Raw genomic sequence first — 22,223 nt, forward strand, 5'->3', positions numbered from 1 at the left:
AAAATGGTGAAATTGTCTTTTAAGTGTCCTTGAGGGCTAGAGAAGTGCTTGCAAACAATTACTTTATCCAAAACTATGATCTGCACTGCGAAAATCAGTGCTAATCACTGTGCCTCAAACAAAAGATACAGATGAATACCACAAACAAAATATAATTAAATGGCCACAAACTAGCAATAAGAAAATACAGTACAGTAATCCCTCGCTATATTGCGCTTCGACTTTCGCGGCTTCACTCTATCGCGGATTTTAAATGTAAGCATATCTAAATATATATCATGGATTTTTCGCTGGTTCGCGGATTTCTCCGGACAATAGGTCTTTTAATTTAAAGTACATGCTTCCTCAGTTTGTTTGCCCAGTTGATTTCATACAAGGGACGCTATTGGCAGATGGCTGAGAAGCTACCCAATCAGACCACGTATTACATATTAACTAAAACTCCTCAATGATATACGATGTGCTTCCCCGAGCGGATTGTTTGCTTTTCTCTGTCTTTCTCTGACATTCTCTGCGCCTGACGGAGGGGGTGTGAGCAGAGGGGCTTTTTGCCTAGAGGACATGGACACTCCTCTAAGAAATGAAAGCACATATTGATTTTTTGATTGTTTGCTTTAATCTTGCACGCTCTCTCTCTCTCTGACGTTCTCTGCGCCTGACGGAGGGGGTGTGAGCAGAGGGGCTGTTTGCACAGAGGCTGTTTGTTTAGAAGATACGGAGGCTACTCTAAAAATGCTGAAAGACTTACCTTCACATTGCTCCCTTCTTTGCGGCTGCTTTATCGCGGTGCTCATACTTAAAAGCCCAACAGCACGTATTGATTTTTTGATTGTTTGTTTTTCTGTCACTCTCTATCTCTCTGACATTCTCTGCTCCTGACGGCGCTCGCTTGAAGTGAAGATATGTTTGCATTCTTTTAATTGTGAGAAAGAACTGTCATCTCTGTCTTGTCATGGAGCACAGTTGAAACTTTTGACTAAAGGGTGCTATTTCATGTCTAGAGGGCTCTAATAATGTTAAAAGTGTGGGTGAGTTTATAAGGGCTTAAAATATATAAAAATAACCATACAAACATGTGGTTTCTACTTCGCGGATTTTCATCTATCGCGGGTGGTTCTGGAACACAACCCGCAAGATCGAGGAGGGATTACTGTATACATAAACTATATACAGTGATCCCTTGCTGTATCGGGCTTTGACTTTCGCGGTTTTGCTCTATCGCGGATTTTATATGTAAGCATATGTAAATGTATATTGCGGATTTTTCGCTGATTCATGGATTTCAAGGACAATGGGTCTTTTAATTTATGGTACATGCTTCCTCAGTTTGTTTGCCCAGTTGATTTCATACAAGGGACGCTTATTGGCGGATGGCTTAGAAGCTACCCAATCAGAGCACGTATTACATATTAACTAAAACTCCTCAATGCTATAAGATATGCCTCCTGCGCGGTGCTCGATTGTTTGCTTGTCTCTGCCTCTATCTCACCCTCTCTGACATTCTCTGCGCCTGACGGAGGGGTGTGAGCAGAGGTGCTGCTTGCACAGAAGCTGTTTGCCTAGTGAATACGGACGCTCCTCTAAGAAATGCCGCTTATCGAGGTGCGCCCAAAAGCACACTTATTGATTTTTTGATTGTTTGCTTTAATCTCGCGCTCTCTCTCTCTTTGACGTTCTCTGCGCTTGACGGAGGAGATGTGAACAGAGGGGCTTTTTGCACAGAGGCTGTTTGCTTAGAAGATACGGACGCTCCTGTAAAAAATGCTGAAAGGCTACCTTCACATTGATCCTTCATTGCCGCTGCTTTATCGCGGTGCTTGCATACTTAAAAGCGCAACAGCCCTATTGATTTTTCATTGTTTACTTTACTCTCTCTCTGACATTCTCCGCTCCTTACGCGCACTTTGAAGAGGAAGATATGTTTGCATTCTTTTAATTGTGAGAAAGGACTGTCATCTCTGTCTTGTCATGGAGCACAGTTTAAACTTTTAACTAAAGGGTGTTATTTCATGTCTAGAGGGCTCTAATAATGTTAAAAAACGTATTTAGAAGGTCGTAAACAGGTTTTCTATGCTCTAACTGCGAAAATATTAGATTTATAAATAAAGAATCCTACTTCGTGGAAATTCATTTATCTGTCTGGAGCGGATTAACCGCGATAAACAAGGGTTTACTGTATAACTGTGCGGAGAATATTTATAAACAGTGTGGGAGAGTTTCTAAGGGCTTAAAATATATAAAAATAATCATGCAAACATATGGTTTCTACTTCGCGGATTTTCACCTATCGCAGGGGGTTCTGGAACGCAACCCCCGCGATCGAGGAGGGATTACTGTATGTTGTGTTCACAGAATTCCAATCATGATGCACACATTGGCCATGACCAGAAGAGATAGTGTGGGTCTCTGTCTTTGCATTGCTTGAAGCTCCAGGCACCGCTTCCCACATCAGTATCTGTACAGATGTTTCACACTTTTTCTTCCATCAAGTAGAAAGAAACATCTTTTAAAATAGTAATAAATCATTATTTTTATTTAATGGGGTCTCATTCTGACAATAGAAGGTGAAGGATTCCTTTAAGGCAGAAGTAAGCAACATTGGTCCTGGAGGGTTGCAGAGGCTGGAGGTTTCGGTTCCAACCCAATTTCTTAATGAGAAGTTAGTTATTGCTGAGGAAGCACTTACTGCTGAAGCAACATTTTTATTCTTCACTTTACTTGTCTAGCTTGTTTGGGTTTCTCACTCTAAATCTCTTCTTTTAGTGTTTTAATAGCCACATTCACTACTTTTAATTGGTCCTTATTAACATTAAAATGGAGGTGACAAAGTAACCAACAGGTTTAATTTAACCTGTTTCTATTTATATCTGTATTAACTATGACCTATTTGGTTTAATCAAGTATTTGGAGAAAAAACTGAAGAGAAAAAAGTGAAAGACTTATCTATTTTATACTTCAAATCATTTGAATAGTATCCATGGGAAAGGAAAAAAAAAAATCTACAATACAACAACCTAACCTTGCAGAGATAAAACAATAACAATCCGTACAAGTAAATATCAGTTATTGTCAAGGATTAGTTTCTAATTAAGCAACTGGGTTGGGACAAAAACCTGCAGTCTTTGCTCATCCCTGCTTTAATAAGGTTTGTTTTGAGATAGTAGTTGGGTACATGGCTAATTATGCATGCGAATTAGACATGCAGAGCAGCTGCTAGGGTTAGTGTTCTACTGTATACCCTGTGGCAGTACTCAAATATTCTAATTATGGTCAGATAATGCAGGGTTTTTCTCAACCATTATGGTCCTACAATCCAGTTTCGCCTTTTTAAATTCATAAACAACCTTTTATTAGAATATTTGAGTATGCCACTGGATATAGAACAATTCAAACCACCCCTTGGTGAAATGGACATGGTTGGAACAGCCAGGGTATGGGTCCTCCTTCGTGAAACAAACCCACTGAGAAACGAGGAAACATATTGTACAATAATGTTAATTGCTTAGGGGACCCACCGCTCCCCACTCCCAAACCTAGAGCAGCAGCCTGCAACCCCAGTGTCTGAGAAAGACTGAGCTAATGTACCCTTCAAATTTATTTATTTTTTAAATATAAACACAAACCAGATGTAAATCCAGCTGGAGTGCTGATCCGATTGCAGGACTCAAATATTTGGCAAACAAGGTTACCGATGAGCACAGCATACACGTTGCGAAAAACACTTTGGCAAATTTCAGCAATCAACACTGCTTTTTAGATCTACCTTTGATTTATTGTACTAGTTCTTTTACACTGTACTAATAAGTAATTTCTAATCCTTGAGGTATAATAATAAATATGAATTTTACTGAAGCAGTAGTTGTTTCTTAATCTTATTCTGCAGGACACAGAAATAATGAACAGTACAAACCCTTTTTATTTCTTTTGCACAAAACTGTTGACTACTTTAATAAAATGTCTATTTGTAGAGCAGAGTGTTCAATCAGTAGAACTGTGTTAGTGAGTTATAGGGGAAGTAATGTTTTACTCTTACTGTAAGTGCACTGCACAAGATGCATTTGATAACAGGAAAAGACCGTCTCATTTTGTATGTCATCATTACGACAAGTAACAGATGCAGCTTTTTTTGTATGTGCTTTTGACACATCGCTCATCAGATACTAACAGTTAAAAAACACAAAAACAGCTATTTTCTGTATGCAATAGTGCCTCTTTTCTGTCTTGTCTTTTTCTGAACAGTGTACAGTAGAGCAAAACCAAGTCCACTGGCAGAATAATAACAATTCTTGAATCGCCACAGGTTGACCACATTTTTCACAGTCAGAAATAAATTTAGTATTGTGAAAACTGGCATCAGCAAAACAAGGACCTGTGAGTCTGTAAGCCTGAACTGTATTTTCAAAAATCATACAGTACAAGAATGGTCAACCCCGATATCTGTGCAGCCTTAAAAATGAGCACAGTGACATCTTGCTATTTCTCGATATTCTTCATGAGACCATCATATCTTTCTCATTGTGTTAAAACACCAATGTTCTGAATGGCAGTGTGGCATGTCATCTTACTTTCACATTTTCTTCTGTTGGGTCATTAGGAACAATTTCTTGCCTTTTGAGAAAACCAACCCATCATCATGGACCATATGTAATATGTTTTGATATGGATAACAGGGGCTGTATTAAAATGATCTGGTCCATGACACCTCCACTCCAAGTGCTAATGATATTCACTTTTTTGAAATCAGAAACTTCATTTTACATACACAACATTTTATAATTTAATTTGATTTGTCCTTTAACCAAGATTACAAGAAATAAAAGCATAACTAATGTGAATATCCAATATTATTTTGGGATTTTAAAATGCGGTCCATTAAACATTCACTCATTATGAAACAGGAAGTAAATGGTATTTATTTCTTTGAATGATTTTACTTAAAAAGTGTGATACTTGCTCTGTCACTGAAAGAAAAAAGATACAGCTGTTATTCTTAAACTGGGAGCTTGACCTTGTTTTTTTTTTATCTAATTTGGTAACTCACAGAGATGTTTCTCTCCTACACCTTCTGTGATTTTATTAAGTGCAGTAATACTTTTTAAATGTTGTCAAGGTTCCCACTTTGGATACATTGTCTGTAGTTTGTTTTAGATTATCACTATCCTTACTGTGAAGGCATGACTCTCTTTAAATTTTCAATGGAGTCCTCAAGTATGTGATTTACTGTATAAATGAAATAATTCTACTTCTTCAGATTTGTTAAAGTCTTTGAGAATTGTAAAGATTTAAATTAAGTAAAACTACTCTACTAAGAATAGGAGCCCTTTAGTCCAGAAAGGCACCAAATAAGTAAAACAAAAAAAAGAAATTGAAAAAACAAACAGATGCAGATTTTCAAAATAGATTTATAGCGATTGTGTGTTGTGAATAAAACAAGTTATGGTTTAGGACAGTATTAATGAAAGACATCAACATACTGTACTGAAAAGCATGAGGTGTTCCTGGCTGAGAAAATGTATGTTTTTTTACCTAATTACAATTAATCCAACACAGCACATTCTTACTATAACATAACAGACGGGGTCAGCGAGCAAAATTGGGTTCCTACTTAGTTGTGAAGTAAAGATTATCATGTTTGGGTGCTCATAAAGCAATGGTGCTCTAGCTGGTATTAAACTTGAATCCCTGAAGCCTATGAAATTCCTTTGCACCTCTCCATCACCATATTTGTTTTGCAAATATTCAATCAGCTCAAGCAGCCTGCTATCTCATCTCCGACACAGTTGAAGTTCTTCCAGCTCAGGTCGGTTTATCTGGGTATAAGGTGCCTGGAGTTGTATAAGGTAAAAACGAGGAACCGGCAATCTTTTGGTTATAATGCAGCAGCCCTTACCACTGCACCATCCAAGAAGACACGTCAACTTTGTCGATTGATATTTGAGCTTGGGTTTTTTACTCATTGACAGAAACATGTAAACTGAATGTGTTTTTTTTCCCCTTTGGTTATATTCTTGAATAAAAGTGCACGTTTATTTGATATTTGGACTAAAGTCTTCACACATTATACACTTCATGTCATTATTACTATAACATGGAAAAAGTTTCTGTTATACAGTGGTGTGAAAAACTATTTGCCCCCTTCCTGATTTCTTATTCTTTTTGCATGTTTATCACACAAAATGTTTCTGATCATCAAACACATTTAACCATTAGTCAAATATAACACAAGTAAACACAAAATGCAGTTTTTAAATGATGGTTTTTATTTTTTTGGGAGAAAAAATCCAAACCTACATGGCCCTGTGTGAAAAAGTAATTGCCCCCTGAACCTAATAACTGGTTGGGCCACCCTTAGCAGCAATAACTGCAATCAAGCATTTGCGATAACTTGCAATGAGTCTTTACAGCTCTGGAGGAATTTTGTCCCACTCATCTTTGCAGAATTGTTGTAATTCAGCTTTATTTGAGGGTTTTCTAGCATGAACCGCCTTTTTAAGGTCATGCCATAGCATATCAATTGGATTCAGGTCAGGACTTTGACTAGGCCACTCCAAAGTCTTCATTTTGTTTTTCTTCAGCCATTCACAGGTGGATTTGCTGGTGTGTTTTGGGTCATTGTCCTGTTGCAGCACCCAAGATCGCTTCAGCTTGAGTTGACAAACAGATGGCCGGACATTCTCCTTCAGGATTTTTGGTAGACAGTAGAATTCATGGTTCCATCTATCACAGCAAGCCTTCCAGGTCCTGAAGCAGCAAAACAACCCCAGACCATCACACTACCACCACCATATTTTACTGTTGGTATGATGTTCTTTTTCTGAAATGCTGTGTTCCTTTTACGCCAGATGTAACAGAGCATTTGCCTTCCAAAAAGTTCAACTTTTGTCTCATCAGTCCATAAGGTATTTTCCCAAAAGTCTTGGCAATCATTGAGATGTTTCTTAGCAAAATTGAGACGAGCCCTAATGTTCTTTTTGCTTAACAGTGGTTTGCGTCTTGGAAATCTGCCATGCAGGCCGTTTCTGCCCAGTCTCTTTCTTATGGTGGAGTCGTGAACACTGACCTTAATTGAGGCAAGTGAGGCCTGCAGTTCTTTAAAACGTTGTCCTGGGGTCTTTTGTGACCTCTCGGATGAGTCATCTCTGCACTCTTGGGGTAATTTTGGTTGGCCGGCCACTCCTGGGAAGGTTCACCACTGTTCCATGTTTTTGCCATTTGTGGATAATGGCACTCACTGTGGTTCGCTGGAGTCCCAAAGCTTTAGAAATGGCTTTATAACCTTTACCAGACTGATAGATCTTAATTACTATGTTCTCATTTGTTCCCGAATTTCTTTGGATCTTGGCATGATGTCTAGCTTTTGGTCTACTTCTCTGTGTCAGGCAGCTCCTATTTAAGTGATTTCTTGATTGAAACAGGTGTGGCAGTAATCAGGCCTGGGGGTGGCTACGGAAATTGCTCAGGTGTGATACACCACAGTTAGGTTATTTTTTAACAAGGGGGCAATTGCTTTTTCACACAAGGCCATGTAGGTTTGGATTTTTTCTCCCTAAATAATAAAAACCATCATTTAAAAACTGCATTTTGTGTTTACTTGTGTTATATTTGACTAATGGTTAAATGTGTTTGATGCTCAGAAATGTTTTGTGTGACAAACAAGCAAAAGAATAAGAAATCAGGAAGGGGGCAAATAGTTTTTCACACCACTGTAGGTATGTGTTCAGCATTTCTTTCCTCACATTTCCTGTCATCCTGCATTTACCTAGATTGTTGTAGACACAAAACACACATGAAATGAATGTATTCCAAATAACGATATATTATTTACCCTATACAATTCCAGGCACCTCACACCCAGATAAACAGACTTGAGCTGGGAAAATTTCAGCTGAGTCAGTGGGGGATGGGATAGCAGGCCGCTTGCTGCTTGTAATGATTGACACATTTGCAAAACAAAGACGCTGATGGAGAGATGTGAAAGAATTTTACATGGCCCAGGATTGCAACTTTTTTCGTAGGCTTCAGGGATTCTAAAGATTCTGTTAAAAGATAATTCTTATGGTGAACTCAAAGCTGATTAATAACCAAGCAAAAACTGTAGTCCAGTACACTTGCATTGCCATAAATATTTTCTGGGAAATTTTAAATGCAGGTAGTCCCCATGTTACGGACAACCGACCTACAACATACGAACGGGGCAGCAGCTGCGATGCATGCACCTCAGTAACTGCCGCTCCGTCATCTTCAGCCTGGGGACCTGGGAGGTGGGCAATTTCGCTGCTTGCGAAGTGTAGTGTGCCTCGGGCGGAGGCCACTGAGGGTGAACAGGGCGGCGCGGGGTAGCATTGCAGTGTGCCTCGGATGGCTGCGTGTTGAATGGGGGCAGTGGTGTTGCAGGCAGCATACTGTAGTGGAGGGGACTGTGAGGTGGGCTGGTGATGAACTGCTGGTACTGTTACACACATAGCAGGAAGTTGTCTCTTGTCAGTACAGTGTGGCCCAGATCTAATTATGCAGATCCAGATCGTTTTGGATGACTTTGATTTATGCAGGGACGATTCCAGTTCGGTGCCAAGACAATTTCTTCATGTTATCAGTTCGCACACTTCTCGATGGTCCGGGATTTTTCGGGCGATTTTCTACGTAATAAACTGAATAAGTTATAGCGTAATGAAAATTGCATAATTATATTTGGACCACCCTATACATCAGACGTGTTGATGACTATGATATGAAAAAATGGAATTCTGTTTTTAATTGGTCACCTTTATGATTGGCCATTTAGAAAATATTCTATTATTGTTCTGGCTGGCTACATTGTGTGCTAAATATCTCAAATAATGTTTGCTGTATTCATTTGCATAAAATATTGTGTAACAGTGATTCAAATTCAACCCAGCCACATGGGATTCACAAACCAGTGTGTTTCTTTGTGCCAATCCCGGATAAACGGGGAGGCGTTATGTCAGAAAGGGCATCCAGTGTAAAATTTTGCCAAATCAATATGCTGACAACAATACAAATTTCCATACCGAATCAGTCAAGCCCCGGGTTAACAACAACCACCACCAGTACTGTTAGCCTAAAGGGTGCTGTCAGAAATTGGGCTACTGTTGGCCAAAGGAGGAGAAGAGGGGGCAGACGTGTCCAGAGGCAGGAGGAGAGGAGGAAGGTAAAGAGAGTGGAACTGAGCATAGGAAATTTGAATGCTGGCAGTATGGCTGGGAAGGGGAGAGAGTGAGGGCAGAGCCAAGGATCAAATGATGGAAGTTGAAAAAGGAAGACTGCAAGGTTGAGTTTAGGGAGGCGGTAAGACAGGCACTGGGTGGCAGTGAAGAGTTACCAGAGAGCTGGGAAACTACAGCAGATGTAGTAAGGGTGACAGTAAGAAGGGTGCTTGGCATGACATCTGGAAAGAGGAAGGAGGAAAAGGAAACCTGGTGGTGGAATGAGGAAATACAGGACAGTATACAGATGAAGAGGATGGCAAAGAAGAAGTGGGATAGTCAGAAAGATGCAGAAAGTAGACAAGAGTACAAGGAGATAAGGCGCAAGGTGAAGTGAGAGGTGGCGAAGGTTAAGGAAAAGGAGTATGATGAGTTGTAGGAGAGGTTGGACACTAAGGAGGGAGAAAAGGACCTGTACTATTTGGCTAGTGAGAGGGACCAAGCTGGGAAAGATGTGCAGCAGGTTAGGGTGATAAAGGATAAAGATGGAAACATACTCACAAGCGAGGAGAGTGTGTTGAAAAGATGGAAAAAGTACTTTGAGAGGCTGATGAATGAAGAGAACGAGAAAGAGAGAAGACGTTGGATGACATGGAGATAGTAAATCAGGAAGTGCAACAGATTAGCAAGGAGGAAATTAGGGCAGCTATGAAGAGGATCAAAAATGGAAAGGCCGTTGGTCCAGATGACATGCCCGTGGAAGCATGGGGGTGTTTAGGAGAGATGGCAGTGTAGTTTTTAACCAGATTGTTTAATGGAGTCTTGGAAAATGAGAGGATGCCTGAGGAGAGGAGAAGAAGTGTACTGGTGCCGATATTTAAGAATAAGGTCAATGTGCAGGACTGCAGTAACTACAGGGGGATAAAATTGATGAGCCACAGCATGAAGTTATGTAGAAAGAGTAGTGCAAGCTAGGTTAAGAAGTGAGGTGATGATTAATGAGCAGCAGTATGGTTTCATGCTAAGAAGGAGTAACACAGATGCAATGTTTGCTCTGAGGGGGTTAATGGAGAAGTATAGAGAAGGCTAGAAGGAGTTGCATTGCATCTTTGTGGACCTGGAGAAAGCGTATGGCAGTATGCCTCAAGAGGAGTTGTGGTATTGTATGAGGAAGTCGGGAGTGGCACAGAAGTATGCAAGAGTTGAACAGGATATGTACAAGGGAAATGTGACCGTGGTGAGGTCTGCGGTAAGAGTGACGGATGCATTGAAGGTGGAGGTGGAATTACATTAGGAATTAGCTCTAAACCATTTCTCATTTGCAATGGTGATGGACAGGCTGACAGACAAGATTAGACTGGAGTCCCCATGGACTATGATGTTTGCTGATGACATTGTGATCTGTAGCGATAGTAGGGAGCAGGTTGAGGAGACCCTGGAGAGGTGGAGATATGCTCTAGAGAGGAGAGGAATGAAGGTCAGTAGGAACAAGACAGAATACATGTGTGTAAATGAGAGGGAGGTCAGAGGAATGGTGAGGATGCAAGGAGTAGAGTTGTCGAAGGTGGATGAGTTTAAATACTTGGGATCAACAGTACACAGTAATGGGGATTGTGGAACAGAGGTGAAAGAGAGAGTGCAGGCAGAGTGGAATGGGTAGAGAAGAGTGTCAGGAGTAATTTGTGACAGACGGATATCAGCAAGAACCAAAGGGAAGGTCTACAGGATGGTAGTGAAACCAGCGATGTTTATATGGGTTGGAGACGGTGGCAATGACCAGAAAGCAGGAGACAGAGCTGGAGGTAGCAGAGTTAAAGATGCTAAGATTTGCATTGGGTGTGACAAGGACAGATAAGATTAGAAATGAGTACATTAGAGGATCAGCTCAAGTTGGACGGTTGGGAGACAAAGTCAGAGAGGTGAGGTGCATAGTATATTGAGAGAAGGATGCCAAGGATAGAGCTGTCAGGCAAGAGAAAAAGAGGACGGCCTAAGAGAATGTCGATGGATGTGGTGAGAGAGGACATGCAGGTGATGAGTGTAACAGAAGATAAATAGGACAGAAAGATATGGAAGAAGATGATCCGCTGTGGCGACCCCTAACGGGAGCAGCTGAAAGAAAAAGAACTGAAGTAAAAAACGTAATACATTAGAATTAACGGATAAAAACCAGAGCAAAAACAAACATGCAGCTAAGATCAATGCCTGACAATTAACACTAGAATTACCAGAGTCTACGAAAAAACTCGTAGATCCGGCACCTCTCCACCACCGTCTTTTGTCTTCTAAATGTACCGATTAAGATGAGCAGCAAGCAGCCGGCTATTCCATCCCCCACCATCACAGAACATTCACTAAGTTTTCCCAGCTCATGCCTTGTTTGATTATCTGGGAGTGACTCAACTGCTGGAGTTTTAGAGAGGAAATAAGAGTTGGGGAAGAAGGGCCTTAGTCAGGGAGGTGACCAAGAACCCGATGGTCACTCTGTCAGAGCTCCAGAGGTCCTCTGTGGAGAGAGGAGAACCTTCCAGAAGGACAACCATTTCTGCAGCAATCCACCAATCAGGTCTGTATGGTAAAGTGGCCAGACGGAAGCCACTCCTTAGTAAAAGGCATATGGCAGCCTGCCTGGAGTTTGCCAAAAGGCACCTGAAGTACTCTCAGACCATGAGAAACAAAATTCTCTGGTCTGATGTGACAAAGATTGAACTCTTTGGTGTGAATGCCAGGTGTCACGTTTGGAGGAAACCAGGCACCGCTCATCACCAGGCCAATACTATCCCTACAGTGAAGCATGGTGTTGGCAGCATCATGCTGTGGGGATGTTTTTCAGCAGCAGGAACTGGGAGACTAGTCAGGATAAAGGGAAAGATGATTGCAGCAATGTACAGAGACATCCTGGATGAAAACCTGCTCCAGAGCGCTCTTGACCTCAGACTGGGGCGACGGTTCATCTTTCAGCAGGACAACGACCCTAAGCACACAACCAAAATTTCAAAGGAGTGGCTTCAGGACAACTCTATGAATGTCCTTGAGTGGCTCAGCCAGAGCCCAGCCTTGAATCCGAATGAACATCTCTGGAGAGATCTTAAAATGGCTGTGCACCGACGCTTCCCATCCAACCTGATGGAGCTTGAGAGGTGCTGCAAAGAGGAATGGGCGAAACTGGCAAAGGATAGGTATGCCAAGCTTGTGGCATCATATTCAAAAAGACTTGAGGCTGTAATTGCTGCCAAAGGTGCATCGACAAAGTATTGAGCAAAGGCTGTGAATACAGTACTTATGTACACGTGATTTCTGTTTTTTTTAAATAAATTTGCAAAAACCTCAAGTAAACTTTTTTCACGTTGTCATTTTGCAGTGTTGTGTGTAGAATTCTGAGGAAAAAAATGAATTTAATCCATTTTGGAATAAGGCTGTAACATAACAAAATGTGGAAAAAGTGATGCGCTGTGAATACTTTCCAGAGGCACTCTATATTGTTAAAGCAGACTGTCAATGTGGCTTTAAAAACAAGCTTTTTATTAAGTTACAGCTGAATTGAGTAAAGATGTTTTTAATAGAACTTGACAATATCAGGTACAGTACTGTAGTCAAAAACTGAACCAGGAAATGGAGAGCAAATTCTAATTTAAGTGATGTATAAATTATATAACTTAATGTACTACTGTTAGTTCCTGAGAATCTATAGATAATTGTAGTTCATATTTCAGGATGTACCCAATTGAGATTTCAAGTTTTTGTTGAAGTCTCAAGCTAACTATGATGGATAGTAGTGCATAATGCAGCAGTGATTTTGCTTTCAGTGTAGCAAATACTGAGTACATGTCTGTTTACTGTATGCAACATACTGAACCATAATTAGAGAGCTTGTTTCCCCTTTAAGTTAGCTTGCTTCAACATTTAACTTTAGAGTAAAGATGATATGACAGAGGTTTGCACAAGGTGGCATGCCCACTGTAGGAAACACTCACAGGCAAACACAGGCATACGCTGCCATTGCACACAAGTCTCTCGAAGAGGAAATTTGAAAAAGAAAACTACACTCTTAAAAATAAAGGTGCCAAAGATGATCTTCAGAGAAATGAGGGCAGGGGTGTCCAACTTTGATCCTGAAGGGCTACTGTGGCTGCAGGTTTTCATTCTAACCACTTTCTTACTTAGTGACCAGTTTTTGCAGGTAATTAACTTCTTTTGCCTCAATTGTAACTAACTTGCTATTAAGACTTGGAACCTCACTTGTTTCTTTACTCTTTAATTAACAGCCAAATAATAATGAAACACAAAACGAGCCAACACATGACCAGCTAACCTGTGTCCATCATGCAATATCTAAAAATAAAGGTGAAGATTTTAGTAATGCTGATCTGCTTAAGTCCACAAAAAAAAATTCACAATGCTCTTATAAAAAAGAAAAACAGCTGTTTTTGAAATTTCTGCTGTGGCAGAATGAAAGCACCAACAAGCTATGAAATTAAATAATGGGTTTAGTTATTTGGCTTCTCATTAAGAAACTGGATGGATTTTTAAGCTCCAATTTAGCTGGTCATCCGTTGGCTCATGACACATGTCATATAAGTGAAGAAAAAAAAAAGTTGCACCAAATATTTCACTGTTTTAAAACAGACAAGGATGAAAACTCGTCAATGCTTTTCAGTGTGAGGTTTTACAATTTAAAACATATATAAAACATGCTGTATTCAACATATTGTATCTCAACAAAAATGGAGCCATTTTAATCAATTTCATTGAAGAATAAGACACACTTCAAAAAAAAAAAGGAACCAAGCTATTACATGTGACCAGACAGACATCATTAGGACTACAGTAAGTGCTTTTGACATTATATGTGAAAGTACATACAGTAAAACATGGAAATCTTAAACTTGGGGTAATTAGACTTTTCATAAAATGTTGATAATTTACATAAGAACAAAATTTCTTTACTTATTCAAAAGCCATTTAAAGTTGCTTCTTTGTTTATGGATAGACTGCACTTTATATTTTTATTACGGTTTAGAATGCAGACATTTATAACAATACAGTACATTAAATAATTTGAGTATAAAGAAAGGCAATTATATTTTTCAAAATAAAAATGTGAAATAGAAAAACTGATTCCATTTGATACCCACTTAAAAACACAAACCTTGTTAAATTTAAACAACAAAAATATGAATTTTGAGTTAAAGGTGACCATGAAATAGGGACTAATATTATACGACCATTTATGTACCTTTGGAATAAAGACTGCATTGTAAATAAACGAAACATTATTTTTAACAATGCAAAAATGTTTGTTGCAACACAAAATAATGAATTGTTAAACATTCCCATTAATTAAAACCATATTTGTTTTAAATGACATATTAATTACATATTATCATATTTGATTTAAATTACAATTGAAAGTACACATTAAAAGGTTTCAGTTATTGATACCAATCAAAAAATATGTACAATTGTTAATAATACATTTTCAGTTTTTAAAATGTAATCTTCTGTTATTCTGTGGTTAAAAAGCAGGATAACTATTTTAATCATTATTTCACTGTAGACAATTGGTCCTAAATAATGTATTAGATGTATTAAGACTGTCTTGACCTTATTTTATATTAGAAAGGAACACAAAAAACTTTGATAACATGGAAGGACCTCTAAATCCAGGGAAAAGGAGTGAGAAACCCTTATTATAGGCAGCAATGTCAAACTTGTTTATGCCCAACATAATATTTAAACGTGTATCTGCAGAGTATGTTTAATGATAATTTCTTATTGTTTTCAGTTAGAATATTCTTTACCATTTCAACAATTATATGAATAGATCAACATCTTAATGGCAAAATGATGCAAAATTACCTACTGTATGACTTTTAAAAGTGTAAAATAACATTAGCACTTTATAACAGAGAAGGAAATTACATATTTGGCCAAGTTACTTTGAAGAATATAAAAAAAACTATATAAAAAGTATGTATGTAATATTTTTCAACATGTTCAAAATTATCAAAGTTTTCAAAACTAACTTTTCTCCCGAACATTTATTAGTTAATAGTTAGCAAGTATGCTACCTACCAAGTAGATTGTTTTCTGTAAAAACGACGAAGATTGTTTGTATTTATTTACAACAACTGCAGCCTTCTGTCGATTTTTAAAAAGACGTTTTTAAACGTTTACATCTAAACAATTATTAGCCTATGATTTAACATAAATGAATAATGTTTACTGAAAGATAGGATCTCAAACTTGGTTCCTGCAGGTGTCACTCTTAAAGATAAAGGTGCCATTGTGGTGAATTATTCCATTTTTGTTTCCCTAAAGAACCATCCATATCTAAGTTCCAAAAAGACCCTTTACTTATTAGGCCATGAATAGATAATAGCAGAAATATAAAATACTGCTGGGTTCCTGACTTTAAAAGTACTCTTACTACATACAATCCCACAGGCCAAGCTCACTTTTTCTTGATCTGTTGCATCCTGCTAGTAGGCCCACTATACGTTACTTTAACTTTTTTCACATATTAGGAACCTTTACAACGCCCAAAGAAACAATTTCATATGCAAAGAACCCTTAATAGGATGAAACGATTCTTTATCGAATCATGGTTCAGTAAAGAACCACACAAACCAATACAGTGTAATTTTAGAACCTTTAATTTTAAGAGTGTATTACGGGTTTTCATTTTAGCCACAGTAATAAATAAGCTTGTTACTACTAATACAGTATGTTTATCCAGGGTAGGTCTATATTAGCTTGATTTTACAGACTTCCTTTTTCTTTAAGCAACTGCTACTTAGTGAGATGCAAAGAAGCCACCAGCTACCCATTTTAAACTTGCTAGAATACTAAAAAGTCAATTAATTAAATAGCACGTTTCATCAACAATTACCCTTCTCTTAAGAAATGATTGGAGCGAAATCATGGACTGAAAGGCACCACGAGTATGAGGGCTTCTGAACTGGACCAATTCAACTTTGACTGAATTATGCGTCACCTCATTCCGTGTATCAAAGAAACCTTTAAAATGCAAGTGTCCATTTAGTTCAACCATCTTGCAACATGTCATTACATGTTGCAGTGAATGGAAGGCATAACACGTCAATTTATAAAAGCAATAAAAACACAGCACTAAAATATATCAGACAGTACCAAAACCTGTATTATCCGATTCCGATTATTATCCGAATATACTGCAGCTCTCATTAAAACCCCGCGTGGTCTGTCCGACAGTGCCTGATCCGTAACGCTTCACTATCTTTCTAAAAAGCAAGACGTCCGCTTCTGCAATTGAGCTGCTCACTCGATTAACAAGAATAGAATAAAGAAAGTAGAATTTTACGGAGAAATACTGATCAAACATAGATACTCGCTTTACATGTCGTTTAAAACAATGAATTTCAATTAACTTGCTTGTAATATACTTTAAAAAATCTGTAAAGATGTCTTCTAGGTGTGTCGGCTTCCTGTTTTTTTACTCAGGTATGACCATCAATACAAACAAAGTAAGCAAACATACCTGCGGAGAATACGAGTAAAAATCCAACAGCCATTCCACGAAGACAACTTCTTTAATTATGAACAGAAACTTTTTTTGGTAAATATTTACAAAATATAATAGAAGTACATCCAATTCCTTTCAATTAGTAAAATCTACCGCCGCTCCTGCTTAGAGAAAACGCAGAAACTGGGCGCGGGCGGCACAGGTGAACTGAGGACCCTTCCTAAACCCTCCCCCTCCTGAGTGACAATTCTCTGAATCAATGACAGTGGCGCTTTCGTCATAGCGAAACTTTTATTCGAGAGGGCAACAGGTATTTCGGTTAGTCCATACTTGTATACATTTTTAAATACATAAATTATATACATATTTTTGTATATAGTTTTAAATAGAAAATGTAGTTTTAATTCTAATGTTTGCAATTTTTGTTCGTTGATGTATGATGTATGCGTGTTAGACAGTTGCTTACAGAATTTCTAAGTTGTACTTAAAACGTTCACTAGAAGGATCTGAAGCACAGTAGCAGCGTACACCGAGCACATTGACTTTTCTTCCAGTTTGCAAAATATGCTTAAGTTGAGCATGCCTATACTGTATATATGATTCTTATTGATCTCGGTTATTGTAGCAAGGGCCGAAGTATATCCTGGCAACATCGGACACAAAGCAAGAATTAACACACAAATAAATAAATAACGAGGGAGAATCTGCAAGCTGGACACAGAATGTGAGCTGGGATGGGGGTTCTAACACCATCATTATGTTTTGCGGATGACACAGTAGTAGTGGGTCTTTTCAGCAATGGGGATGAGTCAGCTTACCTAATGGAGATTCAATGATTGGCAGACTGGGGCAAGTGCAACAATCCATCTCTTAATGTGGACAAGACTAAACAGATAATTGTTGACTTCAGGACGGCCCATGCTGTCCACATCTCAAGAGCACTGCTGTGGAATTGGTCAAGTGTACGAAATTCTTGGATGTGCACCAGACAGCCAAAATTATTTGGTCATTTAACACCACCTCCATAACCATGGAAGCACTGCAGCATCTCCACTTCCTTCTATGGCTGAATAAGGCTTGCCTCCCTCTCCCCATTCTCACCACATTCTACAGTGGCACCATGACAATATCCTGACCAGCTGCATCATTATTTGGTTTGGGACCCACAATGTCTCTGACCAAAAGGTCCTACAATGGTTAGTGCACAGAGCAGAAAAGATCACTCTCTGTCCTCTATTAAAGACATGTTTATAAAGTGTTGCATCTGCAAAGCCTTTAGCGCTATGAAGGACCACTCCCAGCTTTCCCACGGTCTCCTTGTCCCACTTCCATCTGGCATAAGGTACTGTAGCATCTGAACCAGATTTGCCACGTTTTGCAATAACTTCTACTCTTTGGCTGTCTGGTCTCAGAACTCTATGCTGTCTTCCTACCATCAAATCAATCAATCAATCAATCTATAAGAATTATTATCTATCTATCTATCTGTTTTATATACTACCTTTCATGCCTATCTATCTGTCTATCTATCTACTGTATTTATAGTGTAGTTTTTTTACATGTCTTGAATTTGTTCTTTGTTTATGTATGTTTTACCGTGGTCCAATAAAGCCACTTGTCTTTATAATGAGTGTTTCTATTTTACTGGCATACCCTCAGTTACAAAACTGTTTGCATTTTTAATATCTTACTTTTGAAAAAAAAAGAACAATTATAGAAATAATAAAGATGTTATGTCTATTTAATTAATTAAGTGTGCAATTGAATCTATTTAATGTATGTAACTCTTAATTATTTTACAATGGTGTAAGAGAATGAGAAGACCATGATAAAGAGTTGAGGGTACTAATCTTCTGATAATCCTGTGTAATTGATGGAATGAAAAGAAAAGAAAAACACGTAACAATTGGAGAAAGGTCTTTTCAGACATGAGTTTAGGACAGAACCGATCTAAGATGGTGGATCTTACAGCTTTGGGGGACTTTTGTCAGGAAGAAGCAGGTCTAGGTGAACTGACACCAGAAGTGACATCAGTGGTGGTAAAGCTGTCAGTCATCCTGTCTGCAGAGGGGGGAAAAGAAGAGACATTAGTACACAGTGCCAACCCCAGGAGGCGGCAGGTTACCATTACCAGAGCTCATCAGCTATCCCCTAAGCACACGCACGTGACAATATACACACAGGTACTGTCATGACTTCTATCCAAAATGACAAAGGTGTTTCTTTCAATTCATTATTTTGTCTTTGGAGTACGCAAGGACAACAGAACACCAGGGTTGATCCTAGAAGTTCTTAAAGTGTGGCATTTTTTCTTGTATTTTAAGCGTCATTGCTATTTTAGTGTTAGGGGGTTACTGACTTAGAATTGGTACAATATTATGAATGACAATTTCAACATTATGGAAAAAGCTGTAACATGCTTTTTATTATTTTAACTTTTCCTTTTGTCTCTCACTGACAAAAAGGAGCAATGGGCATGAATGGTATAAACATTTAAATGTGATATATCATTAATTCTTATAATTTTTTAATAAACACTGTGGCTTTCAATATTTTACAATTTTGCAGTGAATATCAGATTAATTTAAGCAATAGTGTAGCTAACAGTGCAGCAGCAATAAATATACAAAAATATCCTGTCACTGACAAAAAGTTGGCAATAACATAGTTTAAGTGTAATTTATTTTCAATTGATAGTTTAGGTTGTAATGCGTTATCATCTTGTAATGACCATGTAAGATTAATTTAAACAAGAATTCAGCAAAGTCAGATGTGATAAAAAATCACTGCAAACTTTCTCAGATGTTTTGCTTCCCATTGGGCAGGGATTTTGTGAACTTTTAATTAATAACACTCCACTAAACCTCATCTTTAGCTTGGTACAGACCAGACTAAAACCTGATGCTTCATTGCTTTGGTTACCAAACACAATTTGCCTTAATCCTCTTTGGTAGAAGTGAAACAGGCTCAGATAAGTCCAGTGTTTCAGTTTAAATGAGGTTCACTCACTGAGTGCACTTTGTGGAATACCCCTTCAGATACTAACCTAATGAATAATGAGCTTATCTCTGCATTCGATTTAGTCAGTATATAAGCTGAGTTTCAGTACTTTAACAATGCCAGCTTTATTCAGCTTGAAACAGCAACAGCGCGGTTATTAATTGAAGCGGGATCATTATAATGTTCCTTGTATCACCCATCGACAGCAGGAGCTTATAGCATGGCCGCAATCTTTTTGGATACGCTTATATGGCGAACCGCTACAGCACTGGGAGACTGCGATTGCTTTGAGACGCTCTTCCACGTGTTGTCCCGTTGGGTGGAATCCCACAAGAATTTAGAAACTCACTCACACCAGCCATGATTCTTTTTAAAGGTAAAGTGCAGGTTAATTTGTTTTATGTATTTTTACTTTATATTTTGTATTAATCATTTTTATATGAATAGTTTTGGGTTGTGGAACGAATCATCTGAGTTTCTATTACTTCTTATGGGGAAATTCACTTTGATATACGAGTGCTTTGGACTGCAAACACGTTTCCGGAACGAATTATGCTCGCAAACCGAGGTTCCACTATATATATTGTGGTACATGGCCCAGACACAGACAGACGGACATCGTTAGTTCACCCAACACACCCTTTATTTACAATATTTACAAGTTCAGTCAGTGCACTTCCCAGTGCCTCCAGCACCGATCCCCCAAAGTCCAGTCCTCACAGTCCTTTGTGCCTTTCTCCTGGCCGCCTCCAGTCCTCTCTCCAGCTCCGTCCTCTTCCACCCGACTTCCGCTACTGAATGAAGGGAGGCGGCCCCTTATATAGGAACCTGGATGGGCTCCAGCTGCTTCCCGGCATTCCTCCGCAGACACGCCCCAGTGTGGCGGAAGTGCTGGCTGCGCACCCGGAAGTCCTCTGGGTGTCCCCTGTCTTCTTCCTGGTGTGGTGGAAGTGCTGGGCTTCAGGTTTCTACAGGCACCAGGGCACCGCCTGGCGGTGGCCATGGGTCCCTACAGGGCTGGGCTTCCACGCCCTCTACCAGTGGCCCCCAGTACAACCAGGGCGGTCGCCCCCTCGCGGTCTGGAAGAGGTACAAGCCCTCCTCCGTTCCTCCTGGGAATATATAAAAGCCAAGTATAGCCAATAAAAGGTGTCATTTTGCTTAAGTTAGCCAATAAAAGGTGTCATTTTGCTTGGCTTTTCTCAACATTCATAATGGCTAACACTGTACAACACCCTAGTACTACACACATATATATACTGTATATAGTTCTTGGTAATGGTTTTTTGAATCTTAATCTTGGATTATTTTAAATGCCCTCTCTGTTGTTTGAAATTTTACAGTGCTTTTTAATGCTCACTGCTATATACTTTGTACAAACTTGAATCATTGTTTGGTTTTGCCTGTGTTGCGATGTGAAATTTTGCATACAAGTTGATAAATATTTTGTATGTCTTTATTTGTATCTTAGACAAAGAAATGTAATATTAGTGTTACATTAGTGATAATAACAGCAATGGTTTAAGAACCCCTTCCCCCCTTTTAGGAATGAGTCTCTTTGTAATTTTACAACAGGGTTGGGGGAAGTGCCTCAGACAAGTTTGGCTAAATTTTCTCTGCTGAAGTCTGTCAGTCAACCCCCACAGGAAAGCTAGGCTGCCTAACTGCCAAGCTTCACAAAGGCAGGTGTGAAGGTGTTCCCTCCCCCATTAGTCTGAAGTATGGCTGTTTGGAACTGGCTTGTATCAAAAGCCTTTAAGTCCCACGATGTCCTATTGGATCTAGGGGTTGGACAGAAAAACCTATAAATTTGCTTCCTTTACCTCACCCTCTCTCTCTCTTACCAAACTGATGAAAGACCATCTCAAACCATGAACTGAAAAAAACAACAAAATGAAGACCACAACTCGGCAGCCATATTGAGACAGGCATGCGGCCTGTTCTGAAGAAAGTTGACCACAAAATGATGCCTTAACTAGAGAAATTTTAAGTAACTAACAAGTCTGTGTGTCGCCTGAAACTACACGTCACCATTTATCAGTTTGTATGGTTACCAATATTCAAATGTACTTTGTGTATTGTTATTATTTATGAATATTTGAGGCATTCTGACAAAGGTTACATATTAATAATACATAAGAGGAAAGTAGAGTAATATACAGTATTATTCTACAAAGACAAAACAGCCTGCTTTTTTAGTGTAACATCTTAGTTTATAATCTTTCAGATACATGACATTTCAACTTGGAACAATAAAAATGAAAATTGATTTGAGTTCTACATTCTTTATCTCATGGTACTTCTACATTTTGATACCAGCCAGTTCTCTAATCAGATGTCAGTTACTGAGTTTCTCTAAATGAATCTCTTACTTCTTTAGTAGAAATGTCACTGTATCCAGCAAATCTCCAACCCATTTAAATTCATGCTAATTATGTGTTTTTAAATGTTTATTTTCAATGGATAGATTAGATGATATTGATTTACCACTTTGTAATAAAAATGTAAGATTAATTTAAACAAAGAATTCCATACTATTAAATATGCTATAAAAA

The 22,223-nt window shown here is 38.7% G+C and overlaps 1 protein-coding gene across 1 annotated transcript in view; it reads right to left on the bottom strand.

Annotated features, from left to right (window-relative positions):
* gpa33a (glycoprotein A33 (transmembrane), paralog a) overlaps positions 1-16,867 on the bottom strand; it is a 51,815-nt gene extending 34,948 nt beyond the window's left edge. Inside the window, exon 1 of the mRNA XM_039744627.1 lies at positions 16,684-16,867. Within this exon, the coding sequence (XP_039600561.1) occupies positions 16,684-16,717 (34 nt within the window). The 5' untranslated portion in view covers positions 16,718-16,867. The remainder of the gene's footprint in view (positions 1-16,683) is intronic.
* Between the last annotated feature and the right edge of the window lie 5,356 nt (positions 16,868-22,223).

This window comes from Polypterus senegalus, chromosome 2 (assembly GCF_016835505.1).
Source record: "Polypterus senegalus isolate Bchr_013 chromosome 2, ASM1683550v1, whole genome shotgun sequence".
Lineage (NCBI taxonomy): Eukaryota > Metazoa > Chordata > Cladistia > Polypteriformes > Polypteridae > Polypterus > Polypterus senegalus.